The 16,639-nt window shown below is 39.8% G+C and overlaps 1 protein-coding gene across 6 annotated transcripts in view; it reads right to left on the bottom strand.

The window, feature by feature from the left end:
* Positions 1–461: 461 nt before the first annotated feature.
* Positions 462–16,639, bottom strand: part of DTNA (dystrobrevin alpha) — a 248,881-nt gene continuing 232,703 nt past the window's right edge. For 3 of the 6 annotated variants that reach the window (XM_054583514.1, XM_054583513.1, XM_054583516.1), the window contains 6 exons: positions 16,186–16,345; positions 13,363–13,452; positions 11,955–12,123; positions 8,954–9,086; positions 7,020–7,068; positions 463–4,126 (listed from right to left, as the gene is read on the bottom strand). In XM_054583514.1, coding sequence (XP_054439489.1) covers positions 7,051–7,068; positions 8,954–9,086; positions 11,955–12,123; positions 13,363–13,452; positions 16,186–16,345 — 570 coding nt within the window. In that variant the 3' untranslated portion in view covers positions 463–4,126; positions 7,020–7,050. Of the gene's footprint in view, positions 4,127–7,019; positions 7,069–8,953; positions 9,087–11,954; positions 12,124–13,362; positions 13,453–16,185; positions 16,346–16,639 lie in introns of all 6 variants that reach the window. The other 3 variants (XM_054583517.1, XM_054583515.1, XM_054583519.1) reach the window with 2 other exon arrangements.

Below are 16,639 nucleotides of genomic sequence, written 5' to 3'. Positions count from 1 at the left end.
AAAATATGTTAGCTGTTAGTATCTTAAATCCACCCCCATATTGACTATAATAAGGCTTTCCATTAAAAAAAATTGTGTTCGTACCCTAGCTGGTGTGGCTCAGTGGATTGGGCACCGGCCTGCAAAGCAAGGGGTCACTAGTTTGATTCCCAGTGTAGGACACATGCCTGAGTTGCAGGCCAGGTCCCCAGCATGGGGTGTGTGCGATGCAACCACACATTGATGTTTCTCTCTCTTTCTCCCTCCCTTGTCCTCTCTAAAAAAAAATCGTGTTCCCCAAGGTGAGATATTTTGCCTCAGTTGCTTAATAACCAAGTGTCAGATCCTATTTCATGGTGCAAATACTGACTTGTCTTTCCCCTTTGAACAGACTGATTTCATGTTACTCTAGGAAAGATTCCTTGAAACGAAGGAATAAAATACATAAGATATAGTGTTTTTAAAAACATTTTTTAATGAAGAAATAATTCCATTCCAAAATATAGACACACAATTAAATAGTTTAATCACTTCAAAATATAACATGTCCCCAGGAGGTTCCAACACACACACACACACACACACACACACACACACACACACACACACACACAGAGAAAACAATACTTAACAGCAATACAAAAACCCCATACAATAGTAGTTTTGTTATAATACCAATGAATATTGTGAAATCTTTAGGGTTTCTGAATTGGTTACTTCAAATGGTGTCAAATTACAGTAGTCATAATTAAAAATGTCTTACAGTTAATTAGCCTCAAGATTTAATGTTTCTGAATTTTTTCTTTTTTTGGTTCAAAAGTAAAAATGCCCTTTCTTCTGAGGACACAGTGGAGTTCTTGTTTGTGGCTCCTTGCGTGGAATCGAACCAAGGTGATTGCAGCAACCAAAAGTTGCCGTATTTACAATGTTTATCTACAGTTAACAACCAAGAACTAATAAGAGTGGACAACGATGATCAAAATAAAAGATGACATCAGTGCTAAATTATGATGCAACAGTTTGGCTCATGCATGCTAAGAAAATACATAGTATATCACAACAAAGGCCACACTCTTATCCAATTAAGTTCACATTACTACTTACAAATGAACCTTCCCTGCCTTATCATTCGAGAATCCATTTTTCACAGTCTCCAGCACATCTCCCTCTGACCAATCAAACTTACCCCAACTTCCGTCCTGACCAACCACAACTGATTCCTGAATCCCATGCAGTAGATTTCATCCTTCTCCCTCCCTCCATTAACATGGGGCTGTGGAGGAGGGTTTGCTGTGTTAGACCAGTGTTCATTAATAGGCCATCATCTCTGATGGAAATGCATGTGCAATTCATTGTGGAACAAGAAAGAAACACCCCTCCCCCCACAAGATATAATTGTATCTAATGGACAGGACAGGTAAAACCTGCTGGGTTTGCTCTTAGAACAGACCCCAAAAGTAAATTTGGAGAGCTAAGGAAAGAAACCCACCAAAAAACACAAAAACCCAAAACAACACACGCCATTTTGTCTCGATTACAGGACAGGGGTGCTTGAGTCTGGTCTCAGTGCTGACGTGGAGCTAAGAGAAAGAAAAGGTGGCTGGTTAGTCAGGAATTGGTCATTGGCAGCAGTTTCTAGAGTCCTTGCAATGGCTTTGTACGATGGTATCAACAACCGTGTGATGGAGTTGGCAATGAAGGCTACAACAAGGGGGAAAGATTATCAGCAAAACAGTTCAAACCTTAGACAAACATTCTGATGTAGAAACACAAAGTGACAACAGATGTCAGCTCATTCCAGTTGGTGGCTGTATGCCACTTGCAGGGTCAGAGTTCCGAGTTCAAGAACTACCTGGCTATGATTTAGAGCTGACAACAATGTAGGTAGCTGGGATGTAGTGGTTTTAAGTACTGAGTATGAGGCACCCGGGACCACCTGCTCCATCTAGAGAGGTACGGTTTCACAGAAGATGGGCAGTGGAAAGGAGATGAACATTAAGGTATACCAACGAAACCCGCAATAAGGTCTATCTGTGCAAAAAAAATCTGAGAACTGTGCAGTTGTGCCACTTTGGTGTCAGCCTGTTCTCAGGGTCATTTGTCAGACTGGTTCTCCGGAAGGAAGTATGATTAAGTACATCAATGGATAGAATGGGCTCCTTACTAATGCCAACCAAGAGCTTTACTATCCCTAAGGCAAGTGATTTTGTTCTAAAGGGCAGCCAAGGAGATGGTTTCAGACTGAATGCAGAGGTGGGAACATCTTAGAGCCCTCTGGAGAGGGAGCTAGAAGATATCAGGATGTCTGTCCCCAGCTGGGTACCCATTAACTACTGACTATGTGGGGTGGGCAAAGGTTGCTTCCAGCCCTGGAAGCAAAATCAAATTGCTGAAGTGTGAAGGTTGGACACAGAGCCTCTCTTGTTTATTCTGAATAATGCCTTTTCAGAGATTTTATTTTATAACTTCATTCTAAAGCAGTGGTTCTCAACCTTTAGCAGGCATGAGAAAGGCCTGGAGAGAATCACACATTGCTGAGCATAACTCTCAGAGTTGCTGACTCAGTAGGCCGGGGCTGATGCCCAAGAATTTGCATTTCTAAATAAATTTCCAGGTGATGCCGATGCTTTCTGGTCCAGGGAACATATTTTGAGAACCACTGTCCTAAAATGATTTTCTCTTCTTTTCTTTTAAAAGAGAAGCAGGAATTCCAGAGAAGCTGCCAATTTAAGCATAATGTATCTATTATGCTGCAGGATTTCTATTTCATCCAGTCTTGAAAAAGGTTATTTTTTCAGTTCCCAAGAATCCCTAAGGGAGGTCCTTAGCACTTCCCCAAAAGGGCCCTCAGAAAGGACCCTCAGCAGAGTCTTCCATTCTCCTTGCTTTGACATTTCTTTTGCACACCAGCTTCTCCCTGAGTGCAAAAATCCCAACTCAGAAGAGCCTATTTCCTTTCACATGACCACAGAAGGCTGCATGCAGAATACCAGGTAGCCGGCTAAGGCAATAAACATTCAGAAATAAAAGGAGAGTGAACATTTTTGCAAGCGCACTTTTTAAGCCTGTACAATTAAAGCTGAAGGCCTCCAAACAACCCGATAGGGAAACTTGTGGATGAGCGGTGCTGTTAGAGACATGCTCCCTAAAGCTAAAACAAGAGGAACAAGACCGTGGAAGAGAGATCACTTTAGTCCATTTGGGGATCTTATGGCACCTGTGGTTTAATAAACAGCTTTAGTAACGAGTATTTCAAAACATAGTTCACAGTTTTAAAGAAGATCTGTGCTGATTTTAAAAACTAGATTCTATATAATTTGAATGTTGTCTTTTTTTGAATATGACATCTATTTGGAAAAAATATTTACACTAAATTCTATGGCTGATTTGCTAGGATATCTTGAAAGAAAACAACCTCAAGTTGGAAAGAATCCCCAAAGACTGGATTATCCTGGTGTGTTTGGTTCAAGTCACTGCTCACAGAGACTTGGAGACAATGGCAGAGGGCAGGCCAAGGACCCTTCTTGGCTTCCGGGCTCTGAGTGTTTACACTCAGGAACCAAATCTTTTAGGGTCAATGAATAATTGCAAGTGGTTGTTTTTTCCCAATTGCTGTGGAAAAAAAAATGTACATTGTATAATAAACTGTTTTGCTAAAATCTCAAAGAATTCAGAAATCAAACTTCTAGCTATAAACAGTATTAATATTGTCATTGTAAACTGAACAGGTTCAATATCATGTGCAAAGGTTTAAAATGCTCATTAATACTGCCATCGTGAGTAACAGCAGCAAGGGTTTTCAGCCTGTAGTCTTTTTTTTTTTTGTTCGTTTTAAACCAGGGATGAGCCACGTACAGAAGATGTAGCTGATAAGTTAGCTGTGAACAGAAGTCTTTTTTTTTCCTTTTTAAAATACACACACCTATGAACTACAAATCTTAGAACAAAATGTTAGCTGCACTACAGTCAGCGGAAAAACGTCTTTAGGGGTGGGGGTCTGTCAGGAGCTGCTGCGTGTGGTGGTTCCTCTCTCCGGTGAGGTTGCTGCCAGGCTGCTGTCTTCTCCTCTGTGTGGGTGGGTGCAGCGCTCCCCTTCATCATCATCAGCTCTCATGTTACTTTCATCATCTGTCTGACTATAGTTTGCCTGGGGATAAGGAATGTGTAATTTTTTTTAAAGATGAAAACTGTTCTCTATATCAGGATTAGGAAGCTTAGGATCCCCCTTTTCCCCGATACACACATGCACATGCACACACACATACACTCTCTCTTTCTCTCCTCCCTTCCTCTGACAGTCAGGCATGAATGTCCTGGGAGGGACACAGTGTGCTAGTTATTGTACCTTCTGAAAGAGAGGACAAGAATCCTCATGTTGATTCTCTTACTCAGTGGGTATCTGAAAGGTTAAAGCAATGCAAAGCTGTTCTTTGGACAAGGAGATAAGAGCACTGACTCACCATCCGAATACCATGCTAATTAAAAAAATAAAAAAAAATCCACTTTTGATCTTTAAATTCCCCCAATTTCTGAAGTTAGGTTATGGCTGGCCAAGGAGAGTGAAAGACCATGTGGCCAGAGGATGGAGAAGCAACAAATCCAAGATCTGAGTGGGCTGAAATGGAGTTTTGGTGGATTCTAAGTTGAGTGCTACCCCTTGTGGATACTGTTTCTTCCAAAGTGGTTAGTTGAAAAGCAATAAACCAGGTTTTATTGGTTTTTGTGTTGATAAGCGCGTATTTATTTTTGGACAGGCCTAAGGCGCCTTTTGAGCAAACGGTGGGTCCCGCCTCATGACCTTTACCCTTTTGTAGGGCTCAGCTGGTAGAAGCCTAATCGACTTGGAGCTGATGAAGTTGGCTTTAGGACACTTGGATAAGAGATGCATATACTATGGGATAATTTCTGGTCTTGCAGTACAGTCAGGCAGTCAAACAAACAGACTTCAATACCAGTAACTGCTCTGAAATTTCAGATGTATTTCTTGGCTACATCAAGAAAAATTACAGTAGGATAGAACTAGCTACAAAGAAGGAAAGCCACTAGCTTCTGCAGGAATTTAGCAGGTTTTAAATGAATTTTGCCTACGTGGCTGATCTAGTGATTGGCTGGTGGTTGTGTTTAGAGTCCCATGGAATGCCAGGTAGATAGGTACAGGATACATTAAATGGCAGAGGCCATGGCCGTATTAATTTTTTACTGCCAAATTTGTACCAAAGATAAAAAAAATGCCTAAGAATTTTCAAAGTACTGAAATATTTGGCTTTTAGGTAGAAGAACCAAATGCCACTTTTTATCTGGGTTTATGTCAAGGATAATTTATTAGGCTTTTAAAAAATATATTTTTCTAAGTAACTACTGATGTTTAAATAACATGCAGAACAAAAATAAATTACTGGAGCTAAGAGAAAGAAAACGCTATTAAAGGAAAAAGCTTGCTCCTTTGGGACTAGATTTGTTAAAACTGGAATGAATATTTTCAGAAACAGCTCCTGAGATTTTTTTCACTGACACATTACGGTGTATCAGGTGTAGCATTCTTCAGTCCATTCTTCAGTCCAAGGGAGACAGAATAGAGCGGGGTCAGTAAGATTCTTCCTTTCACACCAAAAGGGTCTTACAGCTCCAAAAGTATATTTCATAACAGCAATTATGCTATGATTTTACTTGCTTAACCTGAGGACTGACACAGGAGGTGTATAGTGTTTGAGCTAGAATGTATTCTTTACTAATTGATGCTATTTAGGAAATATATATCCCTTTTTCAACTTAGCAGCCAGACTTATGGGTTGGAAAAGGCTGCCTAGCAACAGCAGATACAGGCCCTTGGGCCAGTGGAGCTGGATAACTGTGAGCGGGATATTCGCTTTGCACTGTACTGAGTGACATCTAAGTGGCCATTAGCTGGAGCCAGAGAAACCATCTAGACTTACGGGATAGTGTAGCTGAAGGTGTATTGAATCATTGCACATAGCTAGGTCCTAGCCTTGTTTATAAAAAATAGAGGGAGCAGGCTAGTTCTGAGTCCCAGGGATGCCTGTACACCTGCATCACAACTACAGCAGCTTCCAGGGATTCAATCGCTTTTAAAGCCCAGAGCATAGAACCAGCCATATATGAGTGTGCTTATTAAAATTACAGTGTGCCTGTCACTAGGTTAAGCTCTTTAAAAACTATATCTCATTGAGGAAAACCCCTCTATGATGTAGGTATTATCATGTATGTTGTACAGATGGCATGGAGGCTCATAGAGGTTTAATAATTTGTCCAAGGTTATGCTGCTAAAATGTGAGGAAACTCATGTTTGAAATTGGCTCTATTACAGTCCAGAGCCTCAGCTTCAGACCACCACACTCAGGTGATCCTGCCAGTCAAGTTCTGTTCTGTCTCCATCAAAAAATTACTGAGGACTTTCCATGAAGATAGTTGGGTCCTTGCAGGGAAAGGATCACATCCCACGTAAATACTACTTTTATTGTTATGGCCTCCTGAATTCCATAAAGGACTTGAATTAGCTATTCCAAAAGTAAAAGGCTGCAGAAGCTTTCCTCTATCCTTTGCTTCTTTTGCTTTTGTTTTTGTTTTGGTTTTGCTTTCACTGGGTAAGGACACACCTTTGACCGCCTGGGCCCTGAGGACAGCATGGCTAAGGAGTTGACTCCTCTCTGAAGTGCTGAGCAAGCCTGGACTTTTCCTTCTCAGGCGACAGAGAGGACAAAACTTGGGTGCTGTTATGGATTGGAGATGTGGCTTCATAGCCACAGAATATTTCTGGGGCACATCTGGTGTTATAAAAGTTTCTGTGCCATTTTTTCCTAATTAACAGAGTTAAAAAGTCAACCCCAACGTTGTTTGCCAAATCTCCACTGGGTTGTAATGAAATGCTCCATAGACTGGGATGGTCCTTTGACAAAGGCAGGGAAGGAGGATATTTTATTACACAGAAACACCTAAGAAAGAGTGACTGTGAATTTAGGTTACAAGTTATGAGAATTCAGTGTACAGTGGCCACATTTCCTCCTAAGTGAGAAGGTACTTACTTGAGAGGAGAGTGATAAAAGGATATTGTATTCAACCTTGCAAGCTGACCTGTGGGTGACAAAGGACACAAACAAGAAAGGTGACATGTCAAGTCTGTGATGCAGTCAAGCCGGTGAATTATTTGGTTGGAAGCCATGCACAAAGACGGAGAAAGAGAGAGTCTAATGAACGACAGTAGCATTCTGATCCATCAAACAACCATATGCTCACAGAACAGGAAAATCACTTCAAGGAAAATCACTTCAACATTCTCCAGGGCATATTGTCTTGCGTGGGGACACAGAGGCCTGTTATATTCTCCTAGCCCTGTTCTTTCTTTCCCTTGAAGTCACTGGGCATGGAAAGGAAGGGAGAGAGAGAAGCAGCTTAAGATTTGCCAGAGATGGCAAAAGCTCCACCTGGATCTTAAGCTATGAATAGAATTTCCCTTCATTTTACTCATATATGGTTAAATTTCTAATTCATTACAACAAATAAACCCTGGAATTTCAGTAACTGCTGCCACCCAGATCCGGAAGCTGATACGAGCTCCAAGACGGAGGCTCCAAGAGGGTGGCTCCAAGAGGGTGGCTCCAAGAGGGTGGCTCCAAGAGGGTGTCTCTATCAGTATGAACCAGAATATTGATTATTGAACCCCATCTCTCTCTCTCTATGCAGCACAGCCGTATGAGACATATATGGCACACCCCTCAGAGTTCCCAGAGACACCTGAGCAGCTACACCCCGGCTGGTTTTCTTCTGTGGATGGGCCACAGAAATCGCAAAGACAGAGCCTTCTCCGTGGGTTTGCACTTCAGGGACTTCGACTGCTTCTGCAGCGCTGAAGCATGGAATTACATACACAGTCAAGTCACTGTTTTGGCTATTTTTTTGTATAACTAGACTAACATTTTACTTGCTTTTGAAGTGCGATTGTTAAACTAAAAGGGTGACTGGAACATTCCAAAGAGGCAAAACTTTTGTTTCATACTGTTGGAGTGGGATTGGTGGGCTTCAATTTTCCTCTTGCTACATTCTTCTTGGGAAAATATTTCAAAACTTAATCTATAAATATAGGAGAAATAGAAGATAATCTATTTTTTCTGCTTCTTTTTCTTTCACTAACAGGGTAAGAGAGAAACTACTGCTGACCCAAGAATGTGGAAAAAGTTCTCTGGCCATGGGACAGAAAGCCTGACAATAAAATAACTCACTGGGGCCTGAAGAGCAGCAGGTCTCAGAGAGGGAAACGTCCCTGAACTCCCAGCACCCCAAGGAAACATGGGTGGATTATAGGGAAAGGAAACATATAAGAAAGGCAAACATGGCACCAGAGCAGTCTCCATGGGGAAAACGAATTCTCTTTACGACGAGTTACTAATTACACTTATTCCCAATTACATGCGTTATGTTCAGTGAATTCTCAGATGGCATAATATAGTCCAGTATATCCACACTCTGCTGAACCCGGGGCCGATAGTCCCCCCAACATTTCTTCATGAGATTTGTCACTTGCCTACTATTTACATTTGATATGAGATAGGTGGTAAGGGAGGCTGAGGACAAATGTTTCAAGGGAAGAGATAGATTTATGCTCAGTCAATTTCCTTGCCTTGTTCTCTGTACCTTTTCTCCATCTATGAGAAAAAGCATCTTTCCTGATGACATAGGAGGAGTATGGACTGTTAGCCACCATGTTTCTGCTAATGAGACAAAGCCCCCTTTCACTTTCCAGATCAGAATTTATAATACATGGTGAGTGACAACTAAAAGAAGTATTTACAATTTTTAGTGTCTAGGATATATGGATTAAGTAGTCAGAATATTCCAGAAAGAGAGGGTAGAAGGAAGGAGAAGGCTTGATTTTTTTTTTTTTTTTTTGAGTAATGTAAGAGACCGGCTACGGAGGGGCTGGGGAAGAAGTGGGGGGCGGCTTGGGCCTGGCTCCCGGTACCTGATAGGCTTCATCCTGCAGCTTCTGCTTCAGGTATTCCTCCATCTTGAGCTCGTTCTCCAGCTGCCGGACCGAGTCATTCTCAAAGTTCTCATCCTCGGGCCTCACATAAGGATCCCCGTCTTCTGTAACCCTGGAATAAACCACACATGGAGTTTGGGAGGAACATTGACTTTGTCCTTCAATTTACTTCTTTGCTTCAATTCACTTCAACTCAGCATCTTCTGTTACCTAACAGAAAACTTAAAAAAAAAAACCCACCCCAAATCTTGGGGAAATATATGATCAAGGTATTCCTGTATGCGATTTTTCTATGGCACTCTGGTGATCGTTGAGCATCTCGTTTTTCCAGGGTTTACAGGAATGAGTTGTCCTTTAAATGTCTGTCAGTCTTAAAAAAAGGCAGGCTTATCTTTCAGATGGATATAGTTTTCCCAATGCAGTGGCTTTTTTTAAAAAATGGAATCCAATAACATTTTCTATAAGGAAAGTGAGCCCTCTAGTGAAATAAAAATTAAGGACATTTGTTCATAATTTAACTCTCTCTGTGTTATGCACGTTTTATGTTTATAGTAGAATCAAGTCTCAGAATATCAGCTAATCAATGTGAGGAAAGCTAATACTTTAACCTATAGCTCTTGATCTTAAAATTAATACTAGCTCTTAATCTAAGAAACCCATTTAAATTGTCCAATTTCACTATGAAATAAGTAAGAATGACCTCATTCATTAATGTGTGATTCTTTCTCCATCTATTCATCCTAATATATAGAAAGATCTTAGAACATAAATTCATTAACCAAATTAAATTATCAAAATACTCTCAGGATAAAATACATTACATGTTTAGATAGTACAGACATTAAAATATCCCATAAAATTAAGAGACTATTAAAGGAGAAGTCTCTGGATGGAAACTTAGATGCCATTGCTCATGTTTATTTATATCTGGACTACATGTTCTCATTATTTTTAGAGGTTTGGGGTCAAGATAAATAGGTCTGCGAGGCCTCTATGAACTTTCTTTCTCCAAATCCTACAGCAGTGTTGGTGGCTGGAACTGCCACTGGCATATTGGGGACAGTAGAGTGAGGTGGCTTTAGCTACAGTCTTGGATCTTAGGATTAGAATGAGAAAATTTTAAGTAAGCATCATGTGAATGCTTAATCATAGAAAGCCAAATAGATGTGTTTACCATATGAAACTGATGATGATTACTTCATCATTTTGAATAACAAATCAAATAACTCTAAATCATAGAGGAAAGGACAAAAGAGCAAACTTAAGATTAAAAGCAGTGGCCCACTGCCACGTTAAATTATAACTGTCTTGTTCTGATCTTAAGCTCTACCTTTTCACAGCTGTTTTCAAAGCATGTCTGCTTATAATTCCTCATTATTCCTGGTCTTTTACCCATTGCTTGGATTGGGAGCCAAAACACCAGAAAGGCCTCTGTTTAGTTTCTTCTTTGGGTCTTTAAAACAGCCAGTGGATTTTAGTGGACTAGTCTGCAGTACATTGCAGAGGAAGCACCATTACTCTTCTGCAGTTTTTCGAATAGTTTGCCATTCCTTTTTCTAGCCCTTTGGTGAACCTCTGCCCACACTTCCCCCAACTCTGTGTGCCTCGCTCTCTTAAAGGCCCACATTTTTGACTTCCTTTGTTTTATTCTGTTCCCTCCAAAGCTGGGCTCTGCAGCAGGCCCTAGCTTCACCCTTGTCTCTCAGCTTTGGTTTCCTCTGTCTGACTACTCTGAGCTAATCTAGCATCATAGAAAGTCCAGTAGGGGCATTGCTGATTCTGCCGGCTCTGCTGGCTCCTTACCCAGGACCTGAAGCTTAATTGAGTGAAAACCTTTGCAAAACATCTTTTGAGAGTCAGATTTACACATATTCAACAAGTCAACCAAATTGGATTTCTTTATAATGAGATTTTATACATTTACTGTTAGGTATTGCATAACAATGTTTTGGTCAAGAACCAACCGCATACACTACGCTGGTCCCTTAAGATTATAATGGAAAAATTCTCATTGCCTAGTGACATGGTAGCTGTCATAACATCATAGGGCAACACATTACTCATGTGTTTGTGGTGACGCTGGTGTTAACAAACCTACTGCTTTGCCAGCTGTATAAAAGCATAGCTTATACAACTATGTACAGTACATAATATTTGATCATGATAATACGTGACTATGTTATTGGTTTATGTTTTTACTATATGTTTTAGTGTTATTTTCTACTTATAAAAAAAGTTTGCAGTTAAACAGTATGCTGTGTTATGGCAGCAGCAGCCCCAATATCTCATGTTTACTTTGTCTCTTGATTGCATCAATTTTCCTTGTGCTTGATTCAATTTCATGTTTTAATGAGATTTAATCTACAGTGACTTGCTGTGCAAGCTTGTAGCCTGAGAGCAACACGCTACACCACATAGCCTAGGTGAGTAGTAGGCTATGCCATCTAGCTTTGTCTAAGTGCACTTTATGATGTTTGTACCATGACAAAATTGCCTAATGATGCATCTCTCAGAACATACCCCGGTTATTAAGTGGAGAATGGCTGTACTCATTTCAATTCCTATCGCTTATATGATGTTCATCCCATTCTGAACAGAAGTCTTTCTGGCATCATGGGGTCCTCCAAGTGCAAAAATTCAGAAGATAGGATGACTTACCTCCTGAACTAATCTGTGGGTCCTGCAAGGCTGGAATGTTTTTTTAGTAGTATTTTGTATAAAACTGGCACAGTACCTTGGGTGAGGCAGGCTCTCAACAAGCACTGGTTGGTTTTGGTTATTTATACACTCTGGAAACTTCAAGGCGGGCGGGGGAGTCACAATGCCAAATTTAAATGTAGAACCCACCTACCTCTTCCGTCAGAAAAAGAGGCTGCATCACCTCTTTTCAAGATAAAAAATGAAGCAACCACGGTTTCATTTTCCTATGCTCCCCACAGTGTTGTTACTGAGAAAATAACCCCAAGCAGAATATACTCACATATCACTGCGCATGGTGCTTGGGGTAGCTCCACTGTGAACGTAGCCGGGTTTCCGGGCGTGGATTTGCGCTAGAAAAGCCTTTTCCGAGGTTGGTGATGGAACCAGATCCTCAAACTGAGTCCGTCCAAATTCAGAATCCACATTACTCTCTGTTTCACTCCCCACCTCTGTTAGGTACAATTGAAGAAATAAAGAATGACTTGTTAGAGTTTTTATGATTGGCAAATAAAGGGTTAGGCTTATAAATCAACCTGCGCTTTATAAAACATTAACCAGTTATTGTATGTAGGCCAAGTAAGTGTTTATTTCAATTTCAAATGAGAATTGAAACTTGACATGAATTACTATAAAATTGTTTGCTATACAATATTGTCTTTTTAAATTTCAGTAACGTCATAAGGAATCTTTTGTGTCTTAATAATCTAAAACTCCTATTTTTGCTCCTTTATAGAAGTCTTCAGTAAAATTGTTACTTTTGCTTAATATTACTTTAGTTTAGGAAATACGAACCTAAAGTAGTACATTCACTTAATATTTCAAAGTATTATAAGAGTATTAACTAATAATACTTGAAACTTCTACAATAAGAATAACATTTTTAGTAATCATTTGTTAGGCCAGTGGGTACATACCATTAACCATGATATATTAACTACTGTCATTTTTATCCTATTTGCTAATCTTAATCTAAAATGGCAGCAACAATTTTCATTACTTTAATTCTTATTATAGAGGTTTTAAGAAATTTAAATCCAGATTTTTTTTAATATTGAAGTTGTATTTCTTATAGTTGTTGGAATCTCAAGTACATGACCCTAGTCTGGCCAGCCAAATATCCTGCTAAGTGCAGTTTAAGGAATAGATGAGATGCCTTAGTGACTGCTAAGATAGTTATTTGAATATTCATGCTGTTCAAGTTTTTAAAACTCTGTATAGTATTATTAGGATAAAGGTACAATTTTGTGCTATTTATAATCTGGGCAGATCTTTCTTTAGAGATACTGTAAAGCTAAATAGCTATTTGTTCCTAATGAACAGAGTCTAAATTAGCAAATAAAACATTTGACTTATGAAATAACTTCTGGGTCATGCCACTTTGGATCATCATAAATACTAACAGTGACTATCTTTGTTTTTTTTTTTAATTATAAGCCTATTTTAACATTTTTCTCCATTCTTTTCTTCATTATTAAACTTTCCACAGTAAGCATGTAGTAATAGTCTTCTCATCATCAAATACAAACATTAATTAAAAAAATCTGAATATAGCAAAAAAAAAATCACACAGATCTTTAAAAAACTCTTTTTATATTCGACAGTGAGCAGATCTCTAATAGAAGCCCCTAGTGGAGCACGTTTGGGTCTGTCCACAATGAGCAGGCAAGTGGGAGGGACCAGGGACGCACCGGAATTCAGCTCTTTCACAAGAGAGGACATGGTGTTAGTGATGGAGTCCGCTGCCACTAATAAGTCATTCCTTAAATTTCTTCTTGAACCTTAAGTGAAGAAGAAATGACAGTAAATTAAAAAAAAACAATGCTTTTCCTTTTCCCAAAATTTTATGCTGTTTATCATTTCCATTGCCATTCTAAAGCAAGAAAACTTCCAGGACTTCTCCTTTTTAGATGAGTTTTGATTCATTTCCTAAAAAAAAAAGCACATTGTGCCTAAGGTAGTAGCCTCTGACTTAGGAAGACATGACAACCAAGGCAGGGAGGGTTCATATAATTTATTGTCCAAACTGGGACAATTTTGCAAGTGAAAGGGAGGTATTAATAATAAGACTGGGTGACTGGGCACAAATGGGGTTGGTCCCTGGTAAACCAGTATGTGTGATCGCCCTTCTTGACAATAACCTACCCAAGTGGAGAGTCTGCTTTTGCCAGGAGTGCTGCACCTTTCTAACTGCTACTATCATTTCAGCCATTAGCTGGTGGCTGAACCCATCAGACTCAGACCTCTCTCAGAAAAGTCCTGTGTCCAGTCAGACCTCCCAGAGCTCCCCCTCCCATTACAGGCACCTCTTGGGAACAGGAACCCTGTGCACCGAATGCCCCAGAATATGAAAAAGAGGCAAAGATTCTTGCTCCGGCTGCCAAGACATGAGCAAAAGATGTCTGTCTGTCTGGTACCCTGAACTGGAACTTAGACCATGTTTCTTTCTTTCTATTTTTTTTAAAAGATATTATTTATTCATTTTTAGAGAGGGGGAGGGGAGAGAAAAAGAGAAGGAGAGAAACATTGATGTGAGAGAGAAACATCAATGTGTTTCCTGTTGTAAGCCCTCCTACCCCCATCCCAAGGGAACTGAACCTGCAACCCAGGCATGTGCCCTGTTGGGGAATCAAACTGGCAATATTTTGCTTTGTGGGACAATGCCCAACCAACTCAGCCACACAGGACTGGGCTGAACCATGTTTCTTTATGGAAGAAAAAGATTAGTATGATGTTTCAGGCACACTAAAGGATAAATGAGTATTTGTGGGCTGGCCTGGGAACCAGGCAAGGGTAAGATGGGACAGAGGACTAATCATCATAATTTTGGAAAAGAGGTTCTTGATTCCAAATACCTGACTTACAGATGAATTTATGCAGCACAAGCTCTTTGTGAGCTAGGCACATTTCATTCTGACATTTCTCATAAAGTAAAACTAAGTAAGTAACATAATAAATACATGAAAATGTAAGAAATGAAAGTTGGATAAAACAGTAAATAAAATGAAAAGTTCACACTGTTTTAAAGTTTCTTTGAAGTAAGATTAGGGAAAGGACATTTTTACTTCTAAAAATTAAAAATAGTTATTTTGTATAACAAATTATTTTTTTTCAGAAGAAAAAGCCCTATTATGGATCTTCCCTTTTCCCTCATAACAGAGAGTGCATCATTCTTTTCCTGTAAAATATAAGTTTTTGTCCCCCATATACAATGGGCGAGGGAGTCTTTGTTTCCTTACCCTTCTCTATATCTGGATATTACTGATGTTAAGAAAAGGTTTTTTTTTTCTTAATTTGCTAGACAAAATGTAATATTCATTCAACTATGTATTTCTACAATGATTTGTGAGATTGAACATCTTTTCATATTATTATTGGCAATTAATATTTCCTCTTCTGTCTGTTCATATCCTTCACCTATTTTTATTTTGGGGATGTCTTTCACTGATCTCTATATGCTTTATGTCTAAGTGAAATTATGAATCTTAACTGCCACACATGTTGAGTAATGTTTTACTCAAGTCTATTATTTTTGTGTGTTTTGGCTCTGTTTATGTTTCTTTTTGTCTTAAAACTAGTAGGCAAATGTTTCTCTTTACCTTAAATCTATATGTGAGGACATGGAAGGGTGCCATGACAAATTGCCAATTTAAGGAAAATGCAAATCACGGACCAAAATAAGCATGTACTTATTTGCATGAGAAATAAAGGGTATGTATCTATAAAAACACACTTAAATGTATATATTAACGTATAAGCAAAAAGTTGAGAAGGACCACACTGTTCCTAGTGTTTACTTCTAGGAATGAGATTGGCAGGGTGAGGGACTGCAGGAGGATTTTTTCCCCCTAATTTTCCCTACATTTAAAAAAATAATGGCAAGAAAAAATTTTAAAAGTGTTACAATATTTCCATATGAGTAAAATCACTTGCCTTGGGACAAGTCCCCTTCCCTCCCTCCTTGCGTGTGTAAATGGAAGAGGCAGCCAGTGGGAGACTGCGGTCTGTCCCCTCCCTGCACTCTCTGCTCTCCTCTGTTAATTACAGAGGCCTAACCAGGCAGCCCCATCAGACAGCAGCAGTGATTCTAACTCTTCAGGGCATCTGTAAAATGACTATCTGGTCTTGATCACCTCAGGCTAAAGAGCTGAATTGTTCAATCTCAATCTTGAGTTCGTCTTCATGTAAAGAGAAGAAAGCAGGAAATAAGATCTTTCAGAATTTTAAACATGCATTACTTTTCTAGTTCCCTGAGATATTAGTGGAAGGACTTCCCTTCCCTTAATGAGCAAGGACTGATAAAAAATGGGGCCTGGCAACAGAAGCCACAGGAAAGTAACACAGTGAGGTGAAGAACAGATTAACCTTGGGTGTTTCTAAATCTGCATCTGGGCCAGGCTTTGACAGAAGCCATGGAGTAACCTAAAATATCCATGACGTTAGACCACCTGACAGACCACAGTGACTTATTTGTCACATAAAAGCAGAACACCACAGAACATAAAGCCACTTACTTTGTGCAAACGCCTCCTGTACATCTCCCCCGACCCCTGTGAGCGAGTCCTGAGGCATGTGAGTCGGGGTGGAGCAGGCTGACGCGGACCTCACTGGCATGGGGATGGGCCTGCTGATGGTGTGGCTGGGGGAGGAGCGAGGAGAGCCTGCCCCCTGGGTCTGGAGAGACAATGCAAGTCATTAATTTGTTTTCCCAAGAAAACGCCAAATGCCATCCATCCCCAAGGCCTCAGTCAAATGTTAAAAAACAGTCACAAGGAAATTTCCAGGCAGGAGGAAATCCTAGGTAATTTATTTAGGTCGTTCTTCACCTGAGTTGCAGGTGCAGGTAATTGAGGACCTTATTATACATTATCTGGAGCTTTGGTTACATTTTGAAAGCTAAGAATATTAGTAGAGCATTGTGCTATAATATATGAGATGTGTCCCATGGTAATGAAGTCACTATTAAGC

This window comes from Pteronotus mesoamericanus, unplaced genomic scaffold, assembly GCF_021234165.1.
Source record: "Pteronotus mesoamericanus isolate MK-2021 breed Mesoamerican mustached bat unplaced genomic scaffold, CSHL_Meso_final contig_74, whole genome shotgun sequence".
Classification (NCBI taxonomy): Eukaryota; Metazoa; Chordata; class Mammalia; order Chiroptera; family Mormoopidae; genus Pteronotus; species Pteronotus mesoamericanus.
This window is presented reverse-complemented; position numbering and strand designations above follow the sequence as displayed.